The sequence below is a fragment of the Episyrphus balteatus genome, chromosome 4, assembly GCF_945859705.1.
Source record: "Episyrphus balteatus chromosome 4, idEpiBalt1.1, whole genome shotgun sequence".
Taxonomy (NCBI): Eukaryota; Metazoa; Arthropoda; class Insecta; order Diptera; family Syrphidae; genus Episyrphus; species Episyrphus balteatus.
The window spans coordinates 50,806,181-50,827,143 of record NC_079137.1 but is presented as its reverse complement, the minus strand read 5'-3'; the positions used below and the strand labels follow the sequence as shown (position 1 = coordinate 50,827,143).

At 30.6% G+C, this 20,963-nt stretch overlaps 1 protein-coding gene across 1 annotated transcript; it reads left to right on the top strand.

Moving 5' to 3' along the window:
- The first annotated feature begins 12,023 nt into the window (after positions 1-12,023).
- On the top strand, positions 12,024-20,752 carry LOC129919250 (uncharacterized). Its single transcript, XM_056000104.1, has 4 exons — positions 12,024-12,057; positions 12,511-12,737; positions 14,652-14,795; positions 20,711-20,752. Exons 1-4 carry the CDS (start codon positions 12,024-12,026, stop codon positions 20,750-20,752), a joined length of 447 nt encoding a protein of 148 aa, XP_055856079.1.
- The last annotated feature ends 211 nt before the right edge of the window (positions 20,753-20,963 follow it).

Below are 20,963 nucleotides of genomic sequence, written 5' to 3'. Positions count from 1 at the left end.
AAGGATCTCTTACAACTATCTATCTCGCTTACTCGTTTGATTTAAAAAAAAGAACAAAAGAAAAAAAAAAAGAGTGTGTGTACACATGTACACTCGACTGAAGTTATACTTCTCATTCAGTATACATATATAAATGAATTTCATTTGATAGTTTTAATTTCTATTATTAAATTAATTAATCCACACTTCGTTCTTTACATTTTTATCAAGTGAACAATAAATTAATTCTTTCATCCTCCTTGCGTCCATGTAGTTTTCAATTTAATCTGTGAACTTTACTCATGTTGTGCGGTTCAGAACGTACTATATATGGTTAACGAAAGTAAATGATTGTGCATAAAATGTGCGATATGGTAATTTTATGAGAATTGTGTGTGCTTCAGCACTAGTAGTAGCAATATGGAACCTGCAGGGTTGCTACAAAGCTCAAAAGTGAGCTGAGCTCAGCTCGCAGCTCAGCTCAAATTTTGAGCTAGCTCACTTTTGAGATATGTACCATAGCTCAGGTCATTTGAGCTGAGCTGAAAGTGAGCTGAGCTGATGGTTGAGCTGAGCTGTTGGGTGAGCTGAGCTGTCGGTGAGCTGAGCTGAGCTGAGCTGTTGGGTGAGATAAGGTAAAGTGAGCTAAGCTGAGCTGTGATGGGTGAGAGGACACATTGATTTTTATTTGGAAAGTATAATGAAATATGAAGATATTTTAAACTTTTATATAACACCATAGCTTAAGATGTTTGGTTCTAGTTATTAATGGAATTATTTTAACACATAGATATTTTTATAAATAAGACAGATAATTTTTCGTGATCTTTTCTCTTGGTGTTTTTGATAGTAAATATATTTCTATTTTTTTTAGTAAAATATTTCTTTTTTTATCATACAAAAAAAATTCCGGTACAATCCGGTTTTTCGACTTTTTTCAAAATTCCGAGAAAATCGCGTTTGAAAGTTGGGGTAAATTTTTTTTTCGAAAAATCCCCGAATCTTTAAACGCTCCTGGAAGCTAAACCACTTTAGAGCAATTTTTGGGAGTGATGCTAAATGATAGCTTGTGTCATGGGCCTACGCTTTGCACATTATCAGATTTTTAAAAAATCGCCTTCCATGTTAAACCACCACATCATGCCTTTTTTTCAGAATCGCGCCTATTTTTTTTTACTTTTAAGTTCTCCCGGTTTGAGAACGCGTGGACCTACAGGAATGGGAGTTGTACCCAAATGTAGGTTAGAGTCCCCGCTATCTTTTGGCATCAAAAATTTTATTTTCATTTTCTTCAAAATTCCGCGATATAGGCGTTGGAACGCTTTGATCTAGAGACAGGGGAGTGGTGCCATATGAAAGCTTATATTCTCAGCTAGCCGATAGTGGTATAATCCGGTTTTTCGATTTTTTTCAAAATTCCGAGAAAATCGCGTTTGAAAGTTGGGGTAAAATTTTTTTTCGAAAAATCCCCGAATCTTTGAACGCTCCTGAAAGCTAAACCGCTTGAGAGCAATTTTTGGGAGTGATGCCAAATGATAGCTTGTGTCATGGGCCTACGCTTTGCACATTGTCAGATTTTTAAAAAATCGCCTTCCATGTTAAACCGCCACATCATGCCTATTTTTTCAGAATCGTGCCTATTTTTTTTTTACTTTTAAGTTCTCCCGGTTTGAGAGCGCGTGGACCTACAGGGATGGGAATTGCACCCAAATGTAGGTTAAAGTCCCCGCTACCTTTTGGCATCAAAAAATTTTATTTTCATTTTCTTCAAAATTCCGCGATATAGGCGTTGGAACGCTTTGATCTAGAGACAGGGGAGTGGTGCCATGTGAAAGCTTATATTCTCAGCTAGCCGATAGTGGTATAATCCGGTTTTTCGATTTTTTTCAAAATTCCGAGAAAATCGCGTTTGAAAGTTGGGGTTAAATTTTTTTTCGAAAAATCCCCGAATCTTTGAATGCTCCTACAAGCTAAACCGCTTGAGAGCAATTTTTGGGAGTGATACCCAATGATAGCTTGTGTCATGGGCCTACGCTTTGCACATTCTCAGATTTTAAAAAAATCATCTTCCATGTTAAACCGCCACATCATACCTATTTTTTCAGAATCGGGCTTAACTTTTTTTTTACCTTTAAGTTCACCCGGTTTGAGAACGCGTGCACCTACAGGGATGGGAGTTGTACCCAAATGTAGGTTAGAGTCCTCGCTACCTTTTGGCATCAAAAAATTTTTTTTCATTTTTTTCAAAATTCCGAGATATAGGCGTTGGAAGTTGGGGCGCTCACTTTCAGCTCAGCTCACTTTCAGCTCAGCTCAAATGAGCTAAGCTATGGTACCTAGCTAAAATTTGAGCTGAGCTGTGAGCTGAGCTGAAATGTGAGCTTTTTGCAACCCTGGCAACTTGCCACATGGAAATTACCACATGCAACTTGCCACACGCAACTTGCCACATGCAACTTGCCACACGCAACTTGCCACATACAACTTGCCACATGCAACTTGCCACATACGACTTGCCACATGCAACTTGCCACATGAAACATGTAACTTGCAACGTGTTGTGTGTTTTATGTTTGCCGTACTGCGGCGTACTGCATTTTTAAATACTAAAGTACTGCCTACTCTAAAGGTGAAACGACAGCCCTGCTACCCAGGGTGATCGCGTCATAATCCCTTTGACATTCTTGTCAAAAAGTAAATTTTCATACCCACCCTCCCATAAGAAGTATAACTTCAAAAACAAAAACAAAAACCATTCAACGCAATTCATTTCGTTTCGAAAGTCGAGTCGAGTCGAGTAGAGTTGAGCCCTGAATCATATTATCCTTTTTTACATGACTGAGGACAAAAACACTATACCCACTGAAGAGAACCATCATCAGACAGGACGAATTATACTAAAGGAATGAACAAAAAAAATGTATATATAAAGAATTTAAGAGGAAAATAGCGAGTGGCGAGGGGGGTTGGAAGAATTTGTTGATGAAACATGTTACTACCATTTAAATGGAGGTATAATTGACTTCCATGACTGCAAGGACGAAGGCAAGTAGAGGATAGTAAAATGCTTGGAATGGCACATCAACAAAATGGAATCCCTATAAAAGTGTTAGTGGCACTTTCAAGTTGGTGTGTATAATAAATGTGTTGGGGTCTTACGAAGCTTTTAATTTGATTTATACTAGCTATGTAACTTCTTGGACATGAATTACGAGGTTTGCATACTGGATCTTTGTTTTGAAAGTTCATATGACTTTCGATTTGAAGGTTTTACCTGATTAAAAAAAAATTAAATAAAAATACAAAAAAGTACGTATACACCACAGTGAACAATATTTTTTAATATTTTTTATTTAAATTCGTGCAATGCATATTATGTAGTTATTTTAAGTTTAATCTGTTTTATATGCAAATAAAAAAATAAAGTCACTATAAATAGGTTGAATAATTTTTTGTTTGTAAAAATCACTAAGGAATGTTTTTCATTTAATATTTAATAAAAAGACTTTTCACGAGTCGATTTTTTCTGTGCGGCGTAGCTTTTCGACATAAGTCAACTCCTGTGAACGTAAGCCGCAGGTGACTAAAGTGACAATCTGAATAGAAGAATCTTAGTCGACTAAAATCGACTTGTGAAAAGTCGGCATAATAAAGACTTTTTTTTAAATGTTAGATTTCAAACGTGTCAAAAAAAAGTTAGGTAATTAAAAAAACAAAAATGTCGATCAATCAATGGATTGACATGAATTGGTTAATTTTAATATGGGACAATTTTTTTTTAAGTCAGCTATTTGCAAGGATGTATTCAAATATTTCTATTGAAAGTCAAAATAAATATATGTTAAATAATAAGTTTAGTTAGTTTAAGGGCAACTACAGGCCTGACCTCGAAGGCTTGTCTGCAATCTTATTTAAAAACAAAAAAAAAAACTGATTAAACAGCAACTGATCTTTTAAAATTTAAAAACAATAAAAAAAAAAATCATAATTTTCCTATTTTCGAACGAACGTCAGTCTTATTTACAAATTTGAAGGTCAGCCAAACCTATTGTTTAAATTAGTGATGGGAACCATCGAATGATTTGAACTATCGATAATTAGTAACTGAATGATTTGAAGTATAGAATAGTTCATTCATTCATTTATTCATTTATTCATTCGAATAAAAACATTCGAATAAAACTATCGAATAAAAAACTATCGAATAAAAAACAATCGATTGAAAAAACTATTCGAATGAAAATAGTAACTAAATGAATGAATGAATGATTTAAAACTATCGAATGAATGAATGTTTTACAACTATCGATAGTTTGGATAGTTTTTTTTTCGATAGTTCCCATCACTAGTTTAAATCACTAAAAATTTTGTAATTCAGACTTATTTTGGCGGAAAATTCAATAGTTAAAAAACCATAGGGCTACAAATTTTTGGTTTGCGCAACAAATTAGAATTTAATTAGGTAGAATTAATTACATTAATTTTTTTTTTAATCCGCTTAAAAGTGTCGGCCAAATTAAGAGACGATTTTTTTTTCAGTAAATACTAATCAACATCGAAAACAAAAATTTCAGAAAAAACTCAAAATTTCATAACAAAAATAACCCTTTTATCCTTTCACTTTTTGCATTCTACATTTTTCTATCGTCATACTTCTTTTTTTGTATCTTCTTACTTCAAACTTGTTTATGTTCCAACTTCCAACAAAAAAAGAAGTATCTTCGAAAAAACAACCCTGGTGGTAAATCGATGAATTAAAATAAGCCGTTAACAGAAAGTAACGACTTTTTGATAAAAACTGTTACTGAAATATTAAAATAAGGTATGAACAAAATTTAAAAAATAAAAATGTGGCTAGACCATATTTTAGATTAAATGTCAATCTTTTATTAGCAAATTAGTTTTTTGCAATAAGTGTTCTGTGGACCTCACAAACTGTGCAGAAATTAAGTTTTACGAAAATTAATGGTGGTGAGTAAAATTAACAAAAAACAAAAAAAAAATAACAACCATCATCAAGAGCATATAATTTGAAAAATTCCAACAGCAATCTTGGTGCTTTATTGCACCCTTTTGCATGGCACGAAACATCCGGCATGCTTTTGAGATAATTGTCTCGAACTCCAACAACAGTATGTACTTGAAGAAAAGTCACACTTAAGCACGCAATGGTGTACAATTTCAACAACTCGCCATATCGTGATAGCGAAGCGACTCAAAATTGCACAAAGCTAACGCAAACCGAGAGAAGACATACTACCTCCTTCCTACTCCTCTCACTCTCTCTCTCTCTCTCTCTCTGTAATTGCAAGCAGCATAGAGCACATCCGACCTTATACTATACAGAAGTATAAAGTCGAGATATAAATCACGGAAACAGAATGTTGTATGGGTGTGTATAGATATAGAGTTAGTTTTTAGTTATTTTTGCCAAAAGATTGTTTAGAGTGTTGTACAAAAAATATTTGAAAAAAGAGAAAAACAAAATACTCAAGTGTTGCAAGTGCATAACCCTTTGGCACGGAATTTCATTAATTTGTTTGAGATTCACCAGCGTGTTATCACTTAAACTGCCTCAAGATAGATAGCAATTTCAGCTTGCTGAAATTTTTTCAAAAGCATCATCATCATCATCATGTCATCACGAGTAGCAGCAATATACTTTGTATAAGTAGTGAATCCATTAGTTAAATAACTTTAAAAAAATACATCTAAATAAGAAAAAAAAAAAGGATATGCAACTCATTATGTTGCGACATAGAACTCGTTTCAAATGTTTTTCTGTCCAAAACAAAAAAAATATGCAAAAAAGTACGACTTCGACTCTAAAGTCCGGAGAAGGAACCCTCAGAGAAAGAGGTTCCTACACCCTTCAACATGGTACCGGTACCTACTCATGATGCAGGAGGAACAGGATACACACGTTAGTAGTTTGGGTATCACGTTAGTTGAAAATGTATCCGCTTTTTGTTTTCCGTCGCATATTCATTTACAATGTTTATGCATTGAAATTGCTTTCGGAAAGAACAAAAGTGATTCACGTTCAGGTTTCCAGTTTTCAGTCATATTTTTGTGTGTTTTTTTTTAGCTTCCTGCTGGAGGGTATGGATTCTTTGAGCTACATTATTTCTGCTCTGCAGGAGTAACATAAAAATGACTGTCAAGCTCAAATTCATGGAAAATATCGTCATTACATCAGCATAAGGATGGAAATCATTTTTATTCTCTTTTTTTTTTTTGTAAGGGTTTTTTTATATATTTGTTGTTGCTTTTTTTGTTTTGTTTCAAATAGTGTAATGTAGTAAGGAAATATTATGAAATTGTAGGATAATATGTTTTTTGTGAAATAGATTTCCGCTACACTGCCGCCACCGCTACTATACCACTACCATTTTTATTTTTGTTTTGTTTTTTGTTATTTTGTCTACTTTTTTGTAGCGATGCAAATGAAAACAAAAAACCTTCAAAAGGTTTATTTTTCGGATGAAGTAGAAGGGATGGATTTTTTTTTTGTAGGGTTTGTATTTTGCAGATGGTACTTTCCAACATTGTTGGTGGAAAGTATTTTTAATGGAAATATTATATTACATATATAATGTATATACAGTGCTGCTAAAAACATTCCGGAGTTTTTTGTGATTTTCATCAATTGAAATGTTATAACACAAAACTGGTACAAAATATTGTTTTAATATTTTTTCTAGGTCGTTAATATATCAGTTAAGCAATTTCAACAGAAAAAAATGATCTTTAATACATACAAAAAATTTAAAAATTGAAAAATGAAGTAGAGTCAGAATTTCAGCTGTGAAAAACTAACCGGATTTTTCAAGGATTTCGATTCCCATTCTTGAGGTAACGGTTTTAAGCGTCACTTCAATACAATTTTTGTTTGCAGTGACAAACAAAGTTGTTAGCTTTGTGAATTGTATAAATTATTTATTGGAATAACGGAAAAAAACGCATTATAGTCATCAAATTCGTTATTGAATTGTAGAACATTTTCAAGCCGAAATAAAACAAAATATTATCCCTTTGGGATGTTGAAAATTGCAACGTCAAGTGAGTTTGATATCGTCAAAAAGTAAAAAAGCGAAAAATTAGTTGAAGTAGATCAATTGGGTGGATGCCATCACAAAATATCCCTAAAAACTGATAGGCGAATAAAGAGTTTTTTGATAAAAAATCCTTTTGCGGCTTCTAAAACGATTTGTGAGGAGCTTAATCTGCTTTCAACATCAAGTACAGTTAGAAAGATTTGAGAGATTTGGTCTTTATGTCTTTCGGCTTGGAAAAAGACCATTTCTTTATACTAAGCATTGTCAAAAAAGGTAGAAAGGATGTTAAGGAACACTTTAAATTTGAAAATAAAAATACTTCATCATGGTTGTATTTCCAAAAAAACATCTGAGTTGCTCGATAACAAAACGCAAAAATATGCTTTTCAGTGATAAAAGCATTTTTAGCTTGTTTTATTCCGATTGTGAAATGGTTCAAACATGGACATGTTTGAAACCAAAAAAATATGCTCCCTATCGTGAAGCACAGCAGAGGATCAGTGATGGTTTAGGTTTTTTCATAATTTCATAATTCAACGGAATTATGGATCATTTCCAAAATAGAGAGATGTTGGAGTCGATAATGGCTCCATTAAAGGAGAAATAAATGCCTTTACGTCGCCTCTTTCTGCAAGTTATGATGCCAAAAATTCTAAAAAGCCCATTGAACAGAAGTTTGGGGCAGACAATACTTCTTGCTTAGAATAGCCGTAAAAATTAGCCGACCCGATTAAAAATTTGTGGGCCATCTTTAAGTGACGGGTAGAAAAGAAAAAGCCCATTTCAGCAACTAACGTACTTGTAGCTTTGAAAAATGACTGGGAGCATATTCCTAGTTCTATTTTATTTTATTTGGCCTAGTCCAAGTCTCGTTGGTGCCAAGCAGTCTTCAAAAAGAAAGGTTACTGAGCAAAATATTAACTTTGAAAATTAACTCTAAAAAATCCGGTTAGTTTTTCACAGCTGAAATTCTGACTCTACTTCATTTTTCAATTTTTAAATTTTTTGTATGTACATATTAAAGATCATTTTTTTCTGTTGAAATTGCTTAACTAATATATGTATTAACGACGTAGAAAAAATATTAAAACAATATTTTGTAGAAGTTTTGTATTATAACATTTCAATTGATGAAAATCACAAAAAAATCCGGAATGTTTTTAGCAGCACTGTACATGACTTTTGGTGATTCCTGAGAAAATAGTATTTTGGCTATCTACCATAAATGATAGAGTTTAATAAAGTTGAATTTTATAGAATTTTGAAATTTTTATACTAAATTTAATATATTAAATATTGCTCTCTTCTCACGATTCATTATTCTTTCGATGATATCTCTTCAAATTTGCGTTTTCATCTTAAACGCGATCTGAGTCTTACACCGAAAAAAAAATTTGATAATAACAGCTATCAAATTAACATTTTTCAGTGACAAAAGTCGTCCAACAATTAAAATATCAATTTTGATATTTTATCATATCATTTTGACATTTTTTAATTTCAGGTGGGATAGTGAAAATTTCACTTTGACAATTAAAATATCAATGTTGACTAGATTTTACGCTTTAGTTTATTATAAGGAAACCTATTTCTTTCCTTTTCATTTTTATTATTTTTATTATTTTAAGAATTTTCTTTCTTTTTTCAAAACATTACTGAAAGGGAATATTCTTTACAAAATAATGGTGATATTATTTTTTCTATTATAGGTGATATAGTTGTTTTGTTATTTTCTCCCAAACTATGTGAAGTAAAATCTTAGTGCCGATCAAATTTTCTCAGTAAATCATACATTTTACTTCGAAAAAACACAAAGCGCCTTTAAGTTAGTACACATTAAGAATTTTTTATTTAATATTTTTCAATAATTTGGAATGAGAAATTGATATGAAAAAATGATAATAAAATATCAAAAAAAATTTCCAAAATGTGACATTTAAATATCATCCTGATAGTAAAAATGTTGTTTTAACATTTTAAATATCATAAAACACATTTTATAGAGCATTTTTGGCTGATATTTAAAAAATGTTAATTTGATATTTAAAAAATGTTAAATTGATATTGGTTTTTTTTTCGGTGTATTTATGCATATTTTTTTTACAATTCGACGCTATCGCTTTCAACATAATATCGTTTGAATATATATATTTTTTTATTTTTGACTTATAACGGTAATTTGTACCTATGCAATAAAATTTTTAAAATTTCAAATTAAAAAAAAAAGTTTATAGTTTTTGAAAAATAATATTTTTTTTTTCTTTTTTTTTTGAAAAATCAATGTTTTGAAAACGAGTTGATGAAAATTTTTGAAATGTTGTTTTTATTTATCGAATAATAATTTTTTAAGAGTGACTAACCTACCTATTTGTAGTTTATATATATTTTTTTTTTAATTTATAAAAACTATTTTAGCAATTTTTAAAAACAAAATTCTAATTTTTTTTTTTAATTTTTTACAAGGAATACAATCATTTCCTTTTGTACTGAGTACACGTAGAAAAGTGTACTTTAGGATTTGCATGCATTCGATTTTTTTCGAGTGTCTTCTGAAAAAATGTTGAATGGTTTTTGTGTACGATTTTATGGACTCACTACACAAATATTAAATGAAAATAGTCAAAATAGTAAATAAACAAAAATAGTACATATTGATTTTGTGTCAAAAAAAATTCGAGGTTTTAATCAAAACCAACATGACGATAACGGAGAAGTGTTGGTCCGCGCCGGTCTTTGAGTCTGTGGATCCAATTCAATTCAATTTTGTTTATTGAACTTGTTATTTACCTACAATTGACTTAAAATTATTTATATCTAAGATACATTGATAGATACAAAATTTTGTTGGCACAGAGGGGGCCTAACCTTATACAAAGACTAAGTTATAAAATATAGATAAATATTATACATGGATAAACTTAATTTAAAAAGTCAGTTGTGTGGTTGGTTGAGAGTCTGTGGATCCATATGCTCATATATCTACAGTAGTGATGGGAACTATCGAATGATTTGAACTATCGATAGTTAGTAACTGAATGATTTGAACTATCGAATAGTTCATTCATTCATTCATTCGAATAAAAACAATCGAATAAAACTATCGAATAAAAACTATCGAATAAACTATAGAATAAATACTATCAAATATTCAGTAAAAAAAGGAAAAAAAATAGTCGAGAAATGACCACTGGAAAGGATTTGTTTCCTTTTCTTACACTTTCTTTTTTTGCTCGTCCACATGCAAAATTGCAAATATCAAAAGTATATATAATAATTCAAACCAACCACACAGTTGCATCATATTTTTGTCTAACCCATTAACAACAATTTACAAAATCTATTTGTTGACACAGATACCTGCTGTTTGTGCGTGCGCGAATGTTTTGCTTCTTCCAGTGCCATGCCTCGTCAAGTGAATGAAAAATGGGTTTTCCCACTAATTAGGATCATAAACTATACACTGGCTAAACAATGAACATGTTCCGCTTTCCAGGTCAAAGAGTTATTTTTTTCTCTCTTGTCACTTTTTTATGACACCGCACTGTACGACAGATAACTTCTATTCTTTTCATGCACCGTGTCGCCTTTCTTTTTCTTCCTTACCGCCTTTGTTTTGAAAATATGGGCACTCCAACATAAAACACATAAATTCAGTCCTGAAAAACTTTCAGATATCATTTGGAAGATCACACAATATGTGTATCATCATTCATCTTCCTTTTCAGTCCTTCCTTCAAATACAGATACAAAAATCATTTACAATTAAATTGTGAAGTCAAGAGAAAAAAGAAAATAGTAGAGAAATAAAATTATGACTGAATAAAAAAAAAAACAATCTAATAGACTGAAAGAAAACAACAGTAACTGAATATAAAAAAATTCAAATGAAAAAAATATCGTTTGAAAAAACTATTCGAATGAAAAAACTATTGAATAAAAAACTATCGAACGAAAAAACTATTCGAATGAATGAATATTTTACAACTATCGATAGTTTGATAGTTTTTATTCGATAGTTCCCATCACTAATCTACAGTCTAAACGGATGGAAGAATTTTTCTCAAATTTGGCATTCAATATGACATCAACAAATATGTCAATATGTTGTGTTAAAATATTTGCAGTACCAAAAATTCAAAATCACCAAAATTTTTTTTTTTTATGGTACGATTCCTGGTAGGTATGGAAATGATTGATGCATTGTTTAAAAGAGTAGTGTATAAGTATTTCATATTCAGAAATAAAAATAAACTGGAATTATTGTTAAAAAAAATGGTGGCTATCTGATATTTTTAACATTTTTCTACGGTTTTAAAATTTTCAACTGGACGCTGCTTTGAACAAGTTTCATATTAAGGGTGGTTTTTTTTCGAATAAAGTACGAACATTAATCATTGCCCAAGAATAATAATATCTAAAAAAAAAGCTATATTTGGGGTTTCTGAAAGAGGTTTTAAATAACTCTGACACATAATAAATGCTTTAAATATTTAAAGCTCTTAAACATAAAACATGTTTTCCTTACTAACCTTATTATTAAATAACGTGGAGTGTAGACAAGAAAGTAGAAATAAAACAACTTCTTCAGCAACAATTCAGCTTCCAGTATAGATTCACGTACAATTTTTGAAACCCCCACATGTTCTTGTCTAATTACATTTTATCTCCTATACACTTTAGATTTTTCGTCTTAAAAGTTAACTGATGCACTAATGAGAAGCTTTGAGTACCTACATTTCTGAAACTTGCAGTTAACTTTAATGTACGCATATTGCATACTAACTTGTCAACATCTTCAATGGTTTTCTTCTCCATTCCATAAGCACTTTTCGACCAGATGCACGAAGTATGTAAGACTTTAAAACCTTCTTATAAGTACCCAACATCTCAAGAACAGGAAAAACATTTTTCAAACTTTTCACTCAACTCTTGATGTTGCACAGGCATATACAGGGTACACTCAAAGTGCTTTTAAGAATAGTCATTATGTTTGAATGGGAAAGTGAAGAACTTCCAAGAAGTAGAAGAATAATGTATTCATATATTTATATGTGTGCATGTGCATATTATTTATCGACCACAATATTTTATGCAAATATGTGTGTGTAGGAATATGAAATTGTAATAGAATATTGATATTTAAATATTTTTGCTAGCCTCTTTTGAAAAATTGGGATTTAGTCCTTAAAGAATTTAAGAAAATAAAAACCAAGCAGCCATTTTCAGCCTTGAGTCACAAGAGTAAATTCATGCAACCAATTTAGTTTTTGCATCATTTAATTTTCTGTTTGGTATCTCTCCAATTCTTGTCACATTCTTTCCCAGAAGCCTTTGATTTTTTTTCTTTCTGTTATTTTTTTTTTTTTTTTTTTGTGAAAATTTGCATTTAATTTCCGTCAAACTCAAATTGCGAATAATTAAAAGTGTTAATAATACATTCTTCTTTCTTTCTATTTTCTTCTTTTTTTACTAGGATCTTCTGTTACATCCAAAGACCATTGCAACAAAACTGTAGACATATTCGAGGACGTTACTTCATCGGATGTCACCAATCAGAATATCGGACGTCCTTTAGCATGTTGGTACCGTTTTCGTAGTCTACATGGTTCGCCAAGAGATTTTGTCCTTCAGCTACGTTTTAAAAAAATCAAAGTTGGCCACTATCATCAATGCCACCACTGTGATGGAGGATTTTTACAGGTAATAATGGATACTTGAATGGGTTGGTTTTGCTCTATTTTTTGTGTGTTTAATGAGAAAATTCTTGGCATAATGTTCAATTTATTGACAAATGGAAATCGTGTTTTGACGAAAAAGAACACTAAAGGATATATAAAGAACAAAAAGGGTTTTTGAAAAATGAGTTTTACGTGAAAGAACAATTTTTTGTGTTTTGGAAAACCGTTATACTTTTATTTTAACATGGTTTACGTGACTGACTGTAAAAGGTTGGAATTGAGAATCTTTGCGATTTCTCACAAATTTTCCTTCGTCAGATTAGGGTAAGCGGGGGTACATTTGACACCGGGGCACATTTGACTTTGCGTTTTTCGGTATGATCGTGCCCTTAATAAAGAATATTTTGGATGAAGAAAGAAGCTTAATTTGATTTAAAGAAATTTTGTGAAATTTCTCAGTCTTTCATTAACTTTTCACGGAGTACCACGTGTTTTCGTGTTTTCTGTATTTCTGATCTGATCTAATCTAAATCGACATCGATTAATTTTGATTAAGATTTAAATGGATGGATTTTTTGAAATATTTTATGGTTTTTTGTTTTTTCTTCTTCTTTTTAGAAAATAAATTTTTTGATTTATATTTTTCGTTATATTGTTTAGTAGATTGTTTAAAACCAAAAATGTATTTTTTTTCTAATCAAACAATAGACGAGCAAGATCCGATGATAGTTTTTAAAAAATAATGCACACCATGTGGGGTTGAATCCATCATTGTCAAATGTACCCCTTTTAAAGTCAAATGTGCCCCGGTCCCGGGGCACTTTTGACAAAATGACTTTTTTTAGAAAACATTATTTTTTTAATTGAATAGTCAATAAATAAAAAAAAAACACAACATTGGAAAACATCAACAGTTTTCGAAAATACAGACCTTTAAAAACTAAATGTCAAATGTACCCCCTTCTCCCCTAATGAACTTTCGAAGAACCTGGAAGGCAATTCTAAAAGAGAATTTTCTAAGAAAATCCTTTAGATGCAGATACAGACAATACTGTGATTAATGATGGGAACTATCGAATGATTTGAACTATCGAAAAGTTCATTCATTCATTCATTCATTCATTCATTCATTCATTTTTTCATTCGAATAAAAACTATCGAATAAAACTATCGAATAAAAACTATCGAACAAACTATCGAATAAAAACAATCGTATAAAAAACTATTCAAATGAAAAAACTACCGAATAAGAATAATGTTCAAAAGAAAATACTATCAAATAAAAAAAACTATTTTAATAACAAAACTATCGAATGAAAAAACTATTCGAATGAAAATAGTAACTAAACTATCGAATGAAAAATTTTTTACGATAGTTTATTCATTTAAATAGTTTTCTAAACCTTAGTTTTTTCATTCAAATAATTTTCTTAAACGATAGTTTTTTTCATTTGAATAGTTTTTTTTATACTATAGTTTTCATTCGATAGTTTATTTGATAGTTTGTTCGATAGTTTTATTCGATAGTTTTTATTCGAATGAATAAATGAATGAATGAACTATTCGATAGTTCAAACTATACAGTTACTAAATATCGATAATTCAAATTATTCGAGAATTCCCATCACTACTAAAAACGTCTCACATTTCCACATTCAACAAAAACATAACTTTTTCAAAAAAAAAAAAAAAAAAAAATAGAGTAGAATTAGTAAAACAAATTTTGAACAAAATCATTGTTTACCAACACCAAAGCTATTAGTCCTAATCAGAGTTCTCTTTCAGTTTTCTCAGTGCACAAAAAAAAAAAAATAAACAACTTTACAGCACTATTAAGACTTTGATGAGCCACTTTTCACCTTTTCCTTTTACAAAGTCCAAGAAAAAAAAAACAAAAATAAAAATTGAAAGTATCCCTTTTTGTGTGTGTTTACAGATTGTTGATGGTAATGCCAAAACGGACGTATCGAATCGACGAGAACCGGAAATGTTTTGCGGTGGAGCCGAACAACCACAAACGTTCATTAGTGAAACGAGCTATGTCAAAGTCCTCTTCCATACCGATATTTTCACGGATCAGGTAAGTTCACATTTCTATAACATTGGTGCTATGACTGTTGCTGTTCCAAGCTGTGGTATCTATTAGTGTGTTTGTGAGGATGTCAAATATTTAACAGGAAACACCCTTTCACGGTTTACTTGTACACAAACATATCGTTTGCTTGTTAAACATGTATAAAGCCTTTGGATAATAAGGCTTTATTTTACCTCAAAGCCTTTTTGGCCAAAACCCCAGCTGCTGCTCTTCAAATAGTCTCTAAACAGAAATTGTGTTGACGAAATGGTCTTTTTGAAAGGAGATTTCAATACCTGAGAATAATTTTGCTCTATGCTAATCTCGTACCCGTACGCTGCCAAAATGAGTCCCAGAGATATCAGGTTGTCCTCTTTGTATGATTTGATCTAAACATTCCCAGCGAGCAACGTTTTCGGCTAAATTAATCGTTTGAACAAGGCTATGCTGTGTGGTTTGTTTATCTACAAAATACTATGATCAAATCTGAAACAGTTGAAATGTCCAACATAAACACGAAATGGGTTAATCGAAACAAAAGTTGCTACGTTTCGGGTTTGTACGGGTACGAGATTGGTATGAGTATATGACGAGACCCATTATCTGGTCTGTTGGTTTCCTTAAATATTTGTGTATAGTTGCATTTGAATATTTCAGCGTTTATGTTGTGTTATAACCTCAGGGCCATTATTTAATTGCATTTTGTGTAATATAGAAATGTCATTTGGGTGAATATTTACCCTTTTTAATTGCGGTCCTTTGGTTAAAAATAAATGTCACATTACAGTAATTTTGATTTGGTAACAAAGCAAAGTTTAAAATTAATTGGATTTGTAATAGTAATTATTTCTTAGAATTCTGTTTTTGAAAAAATAAAAATTATAATATGCGTTTGGTTAATATTTTGATTAAATTATAATTAGCTATATGTGCTAGTTTGTATGCTGTTAATTTTTAAGCTTTTTATATTGGCAAAATTCAGTTTTTTTTTGTTCTCTTTTGAAAATTTATTATTACACAAAAATGACTAACAGTATGAAAATAATTTCCAATGAAAATTCAATTAATATAAAATTAATTTAAATTATAATTTGTTTTTATGATAAAATTTATTTAAAAATTGTTATATAATGAAATTAGCGAACAAAACAATTCCCTGAAACTGTCAATTCCCTCTAATTTAAAAGTATCCAATTTGTGTTTGCGATATAAGTGCTATGGATTTAGTTTTAAGAATTTGTGAACTAAATTAAACTTGATATACCTAAAATTAGACAGTATTGAATTGACGCGATATCAATGTCGATTTTTCACATCTTCATAAAAACGCCGTAACGAAGTTCTATAGCAAAATCGAGCCCAGTAGGAATTTTTCCGCAGATTGGGGTAAAAAATGCCTAAAATTACTGGGCTATACAAGAAAATTAATTTTTAATCAAACTGTATTAAAAACGTAAAAGAAAATGGAAGCCATTAGATAGGTTCATAGTTCATACCATAAGAAAACTGTTTTACAATTGAATCGTTTATTTCAGAAACAGCATAAGTCCATGAGCACTAACTTTTCAGGAGCAACAATAATCATTTTTAGCAAAAAAACAAAACCGACTTCCATGGATCAAAACTGGGTTTTATGGTTTTTAAAATAGTTAATATGGCTAAAAGTGAACGAAATTGAAATGGGACCACACTGCAGCCACCAGCTTTAAAATACAAAAAAATTATCAAAATTGGTTCACTCAGTCCAAAGTTATGCGGTAAAAAAAAAAATACAGACGAATTGAATACCTCCTCCTTTTGAAGTCGGTAAAAAACTGTTTTTTATGTTAGAACTCCACAACACTTCAAATTTAGAGTATGCCGAGTTATAATCTAGCTAAAGACAAATTTAAAAACCTTTAAAATATAAACCTTTTTTTTCAAGTCTTAGCGGGTTTTTAAGCCTTTAAAGTCGCTGGACTTATGTCGTTTCTGCTCAAAACTACTTTTTGTTGGTAAAACTTTTGTTTTCATCTAGCTATAGCTTTTGAACCCTGCGTCTGATTTTAATGAATCAAATAGCAGTAGATAGATTATCTTTACCTCTTTATTGATGTATAATTTTAAAGCTTGCTTGTCATGATGGCTGGCAAAATAATTAAAAACTGGTAAAATGTCATATATTCAAGAGTAAAACACGCTGACACCGCGAGGAAATCTGGCTATAACTTTTGAACCCTGAGTTAAATTTTAATGAATTAAATAGATATAGATAGAGTAATTCCTTACCTTTTTAAAGATGTATAACAAAAGGGTGTGTGTGTCAAGATTGCTGCCAAAATAACTTAAAACTGATAAAAAGTCAAGTATTTAGCAGTCAAAAATGTTGTCACCGGGTGAAATATTTCCATATATTTTGAACCCTTTTCTTTCAGTTTTCGTATTTGGGGGGGTCTGACATAATTAATTTTTTTCCAGAAGATGAATAACTATACCTAAATGAGAAATCTCCAAAAAAAAATTTTGGGAAAAATGGACATGCTGTTTCTGAAATAAACTATTCAATTATTATAAGCGCAAGATGGCGCCACTTGCTAATTGTTTTCAAAAAATAAGTCTTTATACTCCAACGCGTGTCCTGCAGCTTCAATAAAAGAATTCAGGTTTTTATTTCTAAGTTGGTTTAAAATTACACCGTTCCTGTTAATTCCCGCCTTAATAACTCTTAGTAGGTAATAAGACTTCTTGGCCAGACCGTAGATGCAATCGTCAGATTTTTCCAACTTATTTCCACAATTTTCTTATTAAACTCAATAATTTGCGAACGAAATTTACCTCTTTGTAAATCTTGGAAATAAATCAACAAATACATTTAGTGCACGCTTTTAAGAATTAACGTAATAATTTTGCCAATTTATTTCAACAATTTTTACTTGCGATACGGTACTATATATCAAGTTATGCATTCGTACAAAAAAAAAAGTTGAGATAACATTTTTCCATGACATTACGATGGTAGACAATGCCAAAAAAGTGGGTCCCGGAAGTCCGTCTGTCTGTCTGTCTGTCTGTATAAGAAGCTACAGCCTAAACGGATAAACCGATTAATGTCAAACTTGGTATGTAGCGTTATTTGGCGACTCTCCAGAGGGGTTTTTGGAATTAATTTTTTTGGACCAAAAATAACGGTACTTGTCATATACCGATTTTAGTAAAATTAAAATATCTCAAAAACGGCTCCAACGATTTTGTTTAAAAAATTCAAGTGTTAGTTTTAAGCTAAGGTCTATCTTTCAATGAAAAAAAAAAATTTTTGAAAATCATTATTAACGGTACCTGCCATAGAACCGTTTTTTTTCAAATCCGATTATTTCGGAAACTGCTTATTCGATTTCAACGAAACTTTTTGTGAAGAAAAAACGGCTCTAACGATTTTGAAAATTTTTTTTCTAAAAATGCATGTTAATATATCAATCATGTTTTGGAGGGCAATTCAATTTCAGATTTTATTTTATTTTTTTTTTAAACGAATTTTATTTTTTTTTTTCCAAATTTAATATAAAAAGTCTTAAAAATTTAAGCAACTTTAACTCTAAGAGCAAGTACGTGCGACCCCAGTCGTGCAATTTATTTTTATTAAAATCATTAATTTGCAAACCAAATTCACCCCTTTGCAAGTCAAACAGAATAACTTGAAAATAAATCAACAAATATAATCGAGTAACTAAAGCTCAAAAATTGGCAATATTAGGGAACCCGGCCGAACAGCTTAGATTGTGATGATCTTTTTTTTCAAACGTCGGTAATTAAAAATACTTTAAAGTCTATAGATTAAAAATTGCCGGTGTTTCCGTTTTGATTTAAAGTTCTTATTTACCAAAATCTTTGAGAAAATTAATTATTTCAATGCAAAAACTCAGTTTTTATCAAAAAAAAAAAAAACCATTGAAATTATAGTAATTTTTAATTTTGTTTTCAAAAGTGTGATATATATTACCCTTTCTGCTTCGGAATTCAACTGATAATATTTATGGCCAACATTTTAAAAATGTGTTTTAAAATATTGTAGGTGTTGCCGTTGTTTTCAAAATATTTTTTTTTTTTGTGTTTGAAGTCAGATTATGAGAAAAGTGCATTTATCGCTGAAACGATGGAAGGTTGTCCCTTACTCCCTTATATTTTTTTTTTTCTTAAATTACCAAGAGCATCTTTTGCTATCATTTGTTTTATGAAATTTAAGCAAAAAAAAAAAAAAAAAAATCATGTGTGCAATTCACACGTGGTAGAAGTGAAAAATTAAAAAATCATTTTTTTGCAAAAAAAAAAAATAGAAAAAATCTACCTATTTTTATTCTATCACCTTGTTTTTTATATGACAACCTATATAAATTTTATATCATCTTAAAGCTTATTGTCTAAGCTCAAAATATATATATCGATCAGGTCTATGAGACATCTACAAAAAGAGCTAGAATTTTTTAAACTCGATGAAATTTCATCAAAAAAGCAAAAAAAAAAATTTATTTTTATGTTCTCATGCTATTAATTCAATTTTTTTGTTTGACAACCTATAAAAAAATTTATACCGTGTGAAAGATCATTGTTTTACCTTGTATAATGATGCATAAATCTAATTTCAAAGAAGTCTAAAAGAGAAGTTAGAATTTTTTAAAGTCAACCATGTCGAATTTCCTACACTGGTAGCTGGTCATCGCCAACAGATCTCCACAGGTGTTTTGAGGTATTTTTCAATTTAAGATTGTGTAACTTGTAGAGCACGTACCGTTATGTGTGATATATCAAATAAAAGGTAATGTTATCAGCATGCGTATTAAAGTTAAATAAAATGTGTATGTGCACTAGATCAAAAGATATAAAGTGTGTTGGAAAAGAACATCTTTTTACCGTTATCTCCGAATTTTGAATATGAAATTAATTGAAATTTTGTACAATTATAATTTATTTAATTACCTATCTGCAGTACAAATTTCATTCATCTATCTATTAAAAAAAAAGTTATAACAAGTTGAAGTCGTGTCGCGTTTTCGTTTCATCTTGTTTCAAATCACTACGATACTAAAGAAGTTTTCACTTTAAAAATCGTGAAAGTCAAAGCTGTTCGTTTCATCTTGTTTCAAATCACTACGATACTAAAGAAGTTTTCACTTTAAAAATCGTGAAAGTCAAAGCTGTTCGGCCGTGTTCCCTAATAATTTGCCTTACTAACTCTACTAATATATTTTTTTTTAAGTACAAACGATGAATTTTTTTTGTAAATTAGTGAAGTGAATTAAATATGCAAAGTGGGGAAATAAATCTGAAAAAAATTGTGGAGACTAGAATTTATCAAAAAAAAAAAAAATAACTCTAAAATGTGACAGAATATGATAACACTACCTATATTTCATATAAAACTGTTCCTATTTATCTTCTATATACTTTATGCTTTCATCGAATATCTCAGCCATACACCAGTTTTTTATATGATTGATTCTTAGTACATATTTCATCACAAGATTAAAATAAGCAACATGGTACCACACCAACATACCCCCATGGGTATCTATACCATAATAACTTTGGATCACCACTTCCGCATTAAAATTTATTGTAAGTCATTTAAGTAATGAACCTGTTAAATTATGTATTACATAGTCCACACAAGAACACAAAACACTTCCGTTTTTATCCCAATTCTTCCTCCAACGCGCTAAAACCAAAAACACACCCACACACACACACAAAGAAGATTTATTTTTAACTTGTGTTATGCTCATGCATATTCCGCACAATTTTCCCATCATCAGACTAACTCTAGACACATCATCATAATATACCGTTATACCTTAGTCGTTGTCATAAAATAAAAGAATGAATACAAAAATAGAAATAGCTTTAAGAGAAAGAGATGTAGAAAAAATATATGAAAAATCTTTTCACAGCCCCGTGTCGTTGACAGAGAGCAGCAGCAAGCAAAAGCATAAGCTTCATAATGTGTCCTGCAGCTATATAACAGACCCTTTTATTGCTGCTGTCACTTTGGGAATCCATCAGGTGCAGAATTTTATGCCAATGCGATATTAGCAGGCTGTTGAAAAGAACATACCCTTAAACTATAACACCACGTCAAAATGTCTGTCGTGAATTTTCTTTTTTTTTTTTTTTTGTTGGCTTGGTTTTTTGTGTCTTTTCAAG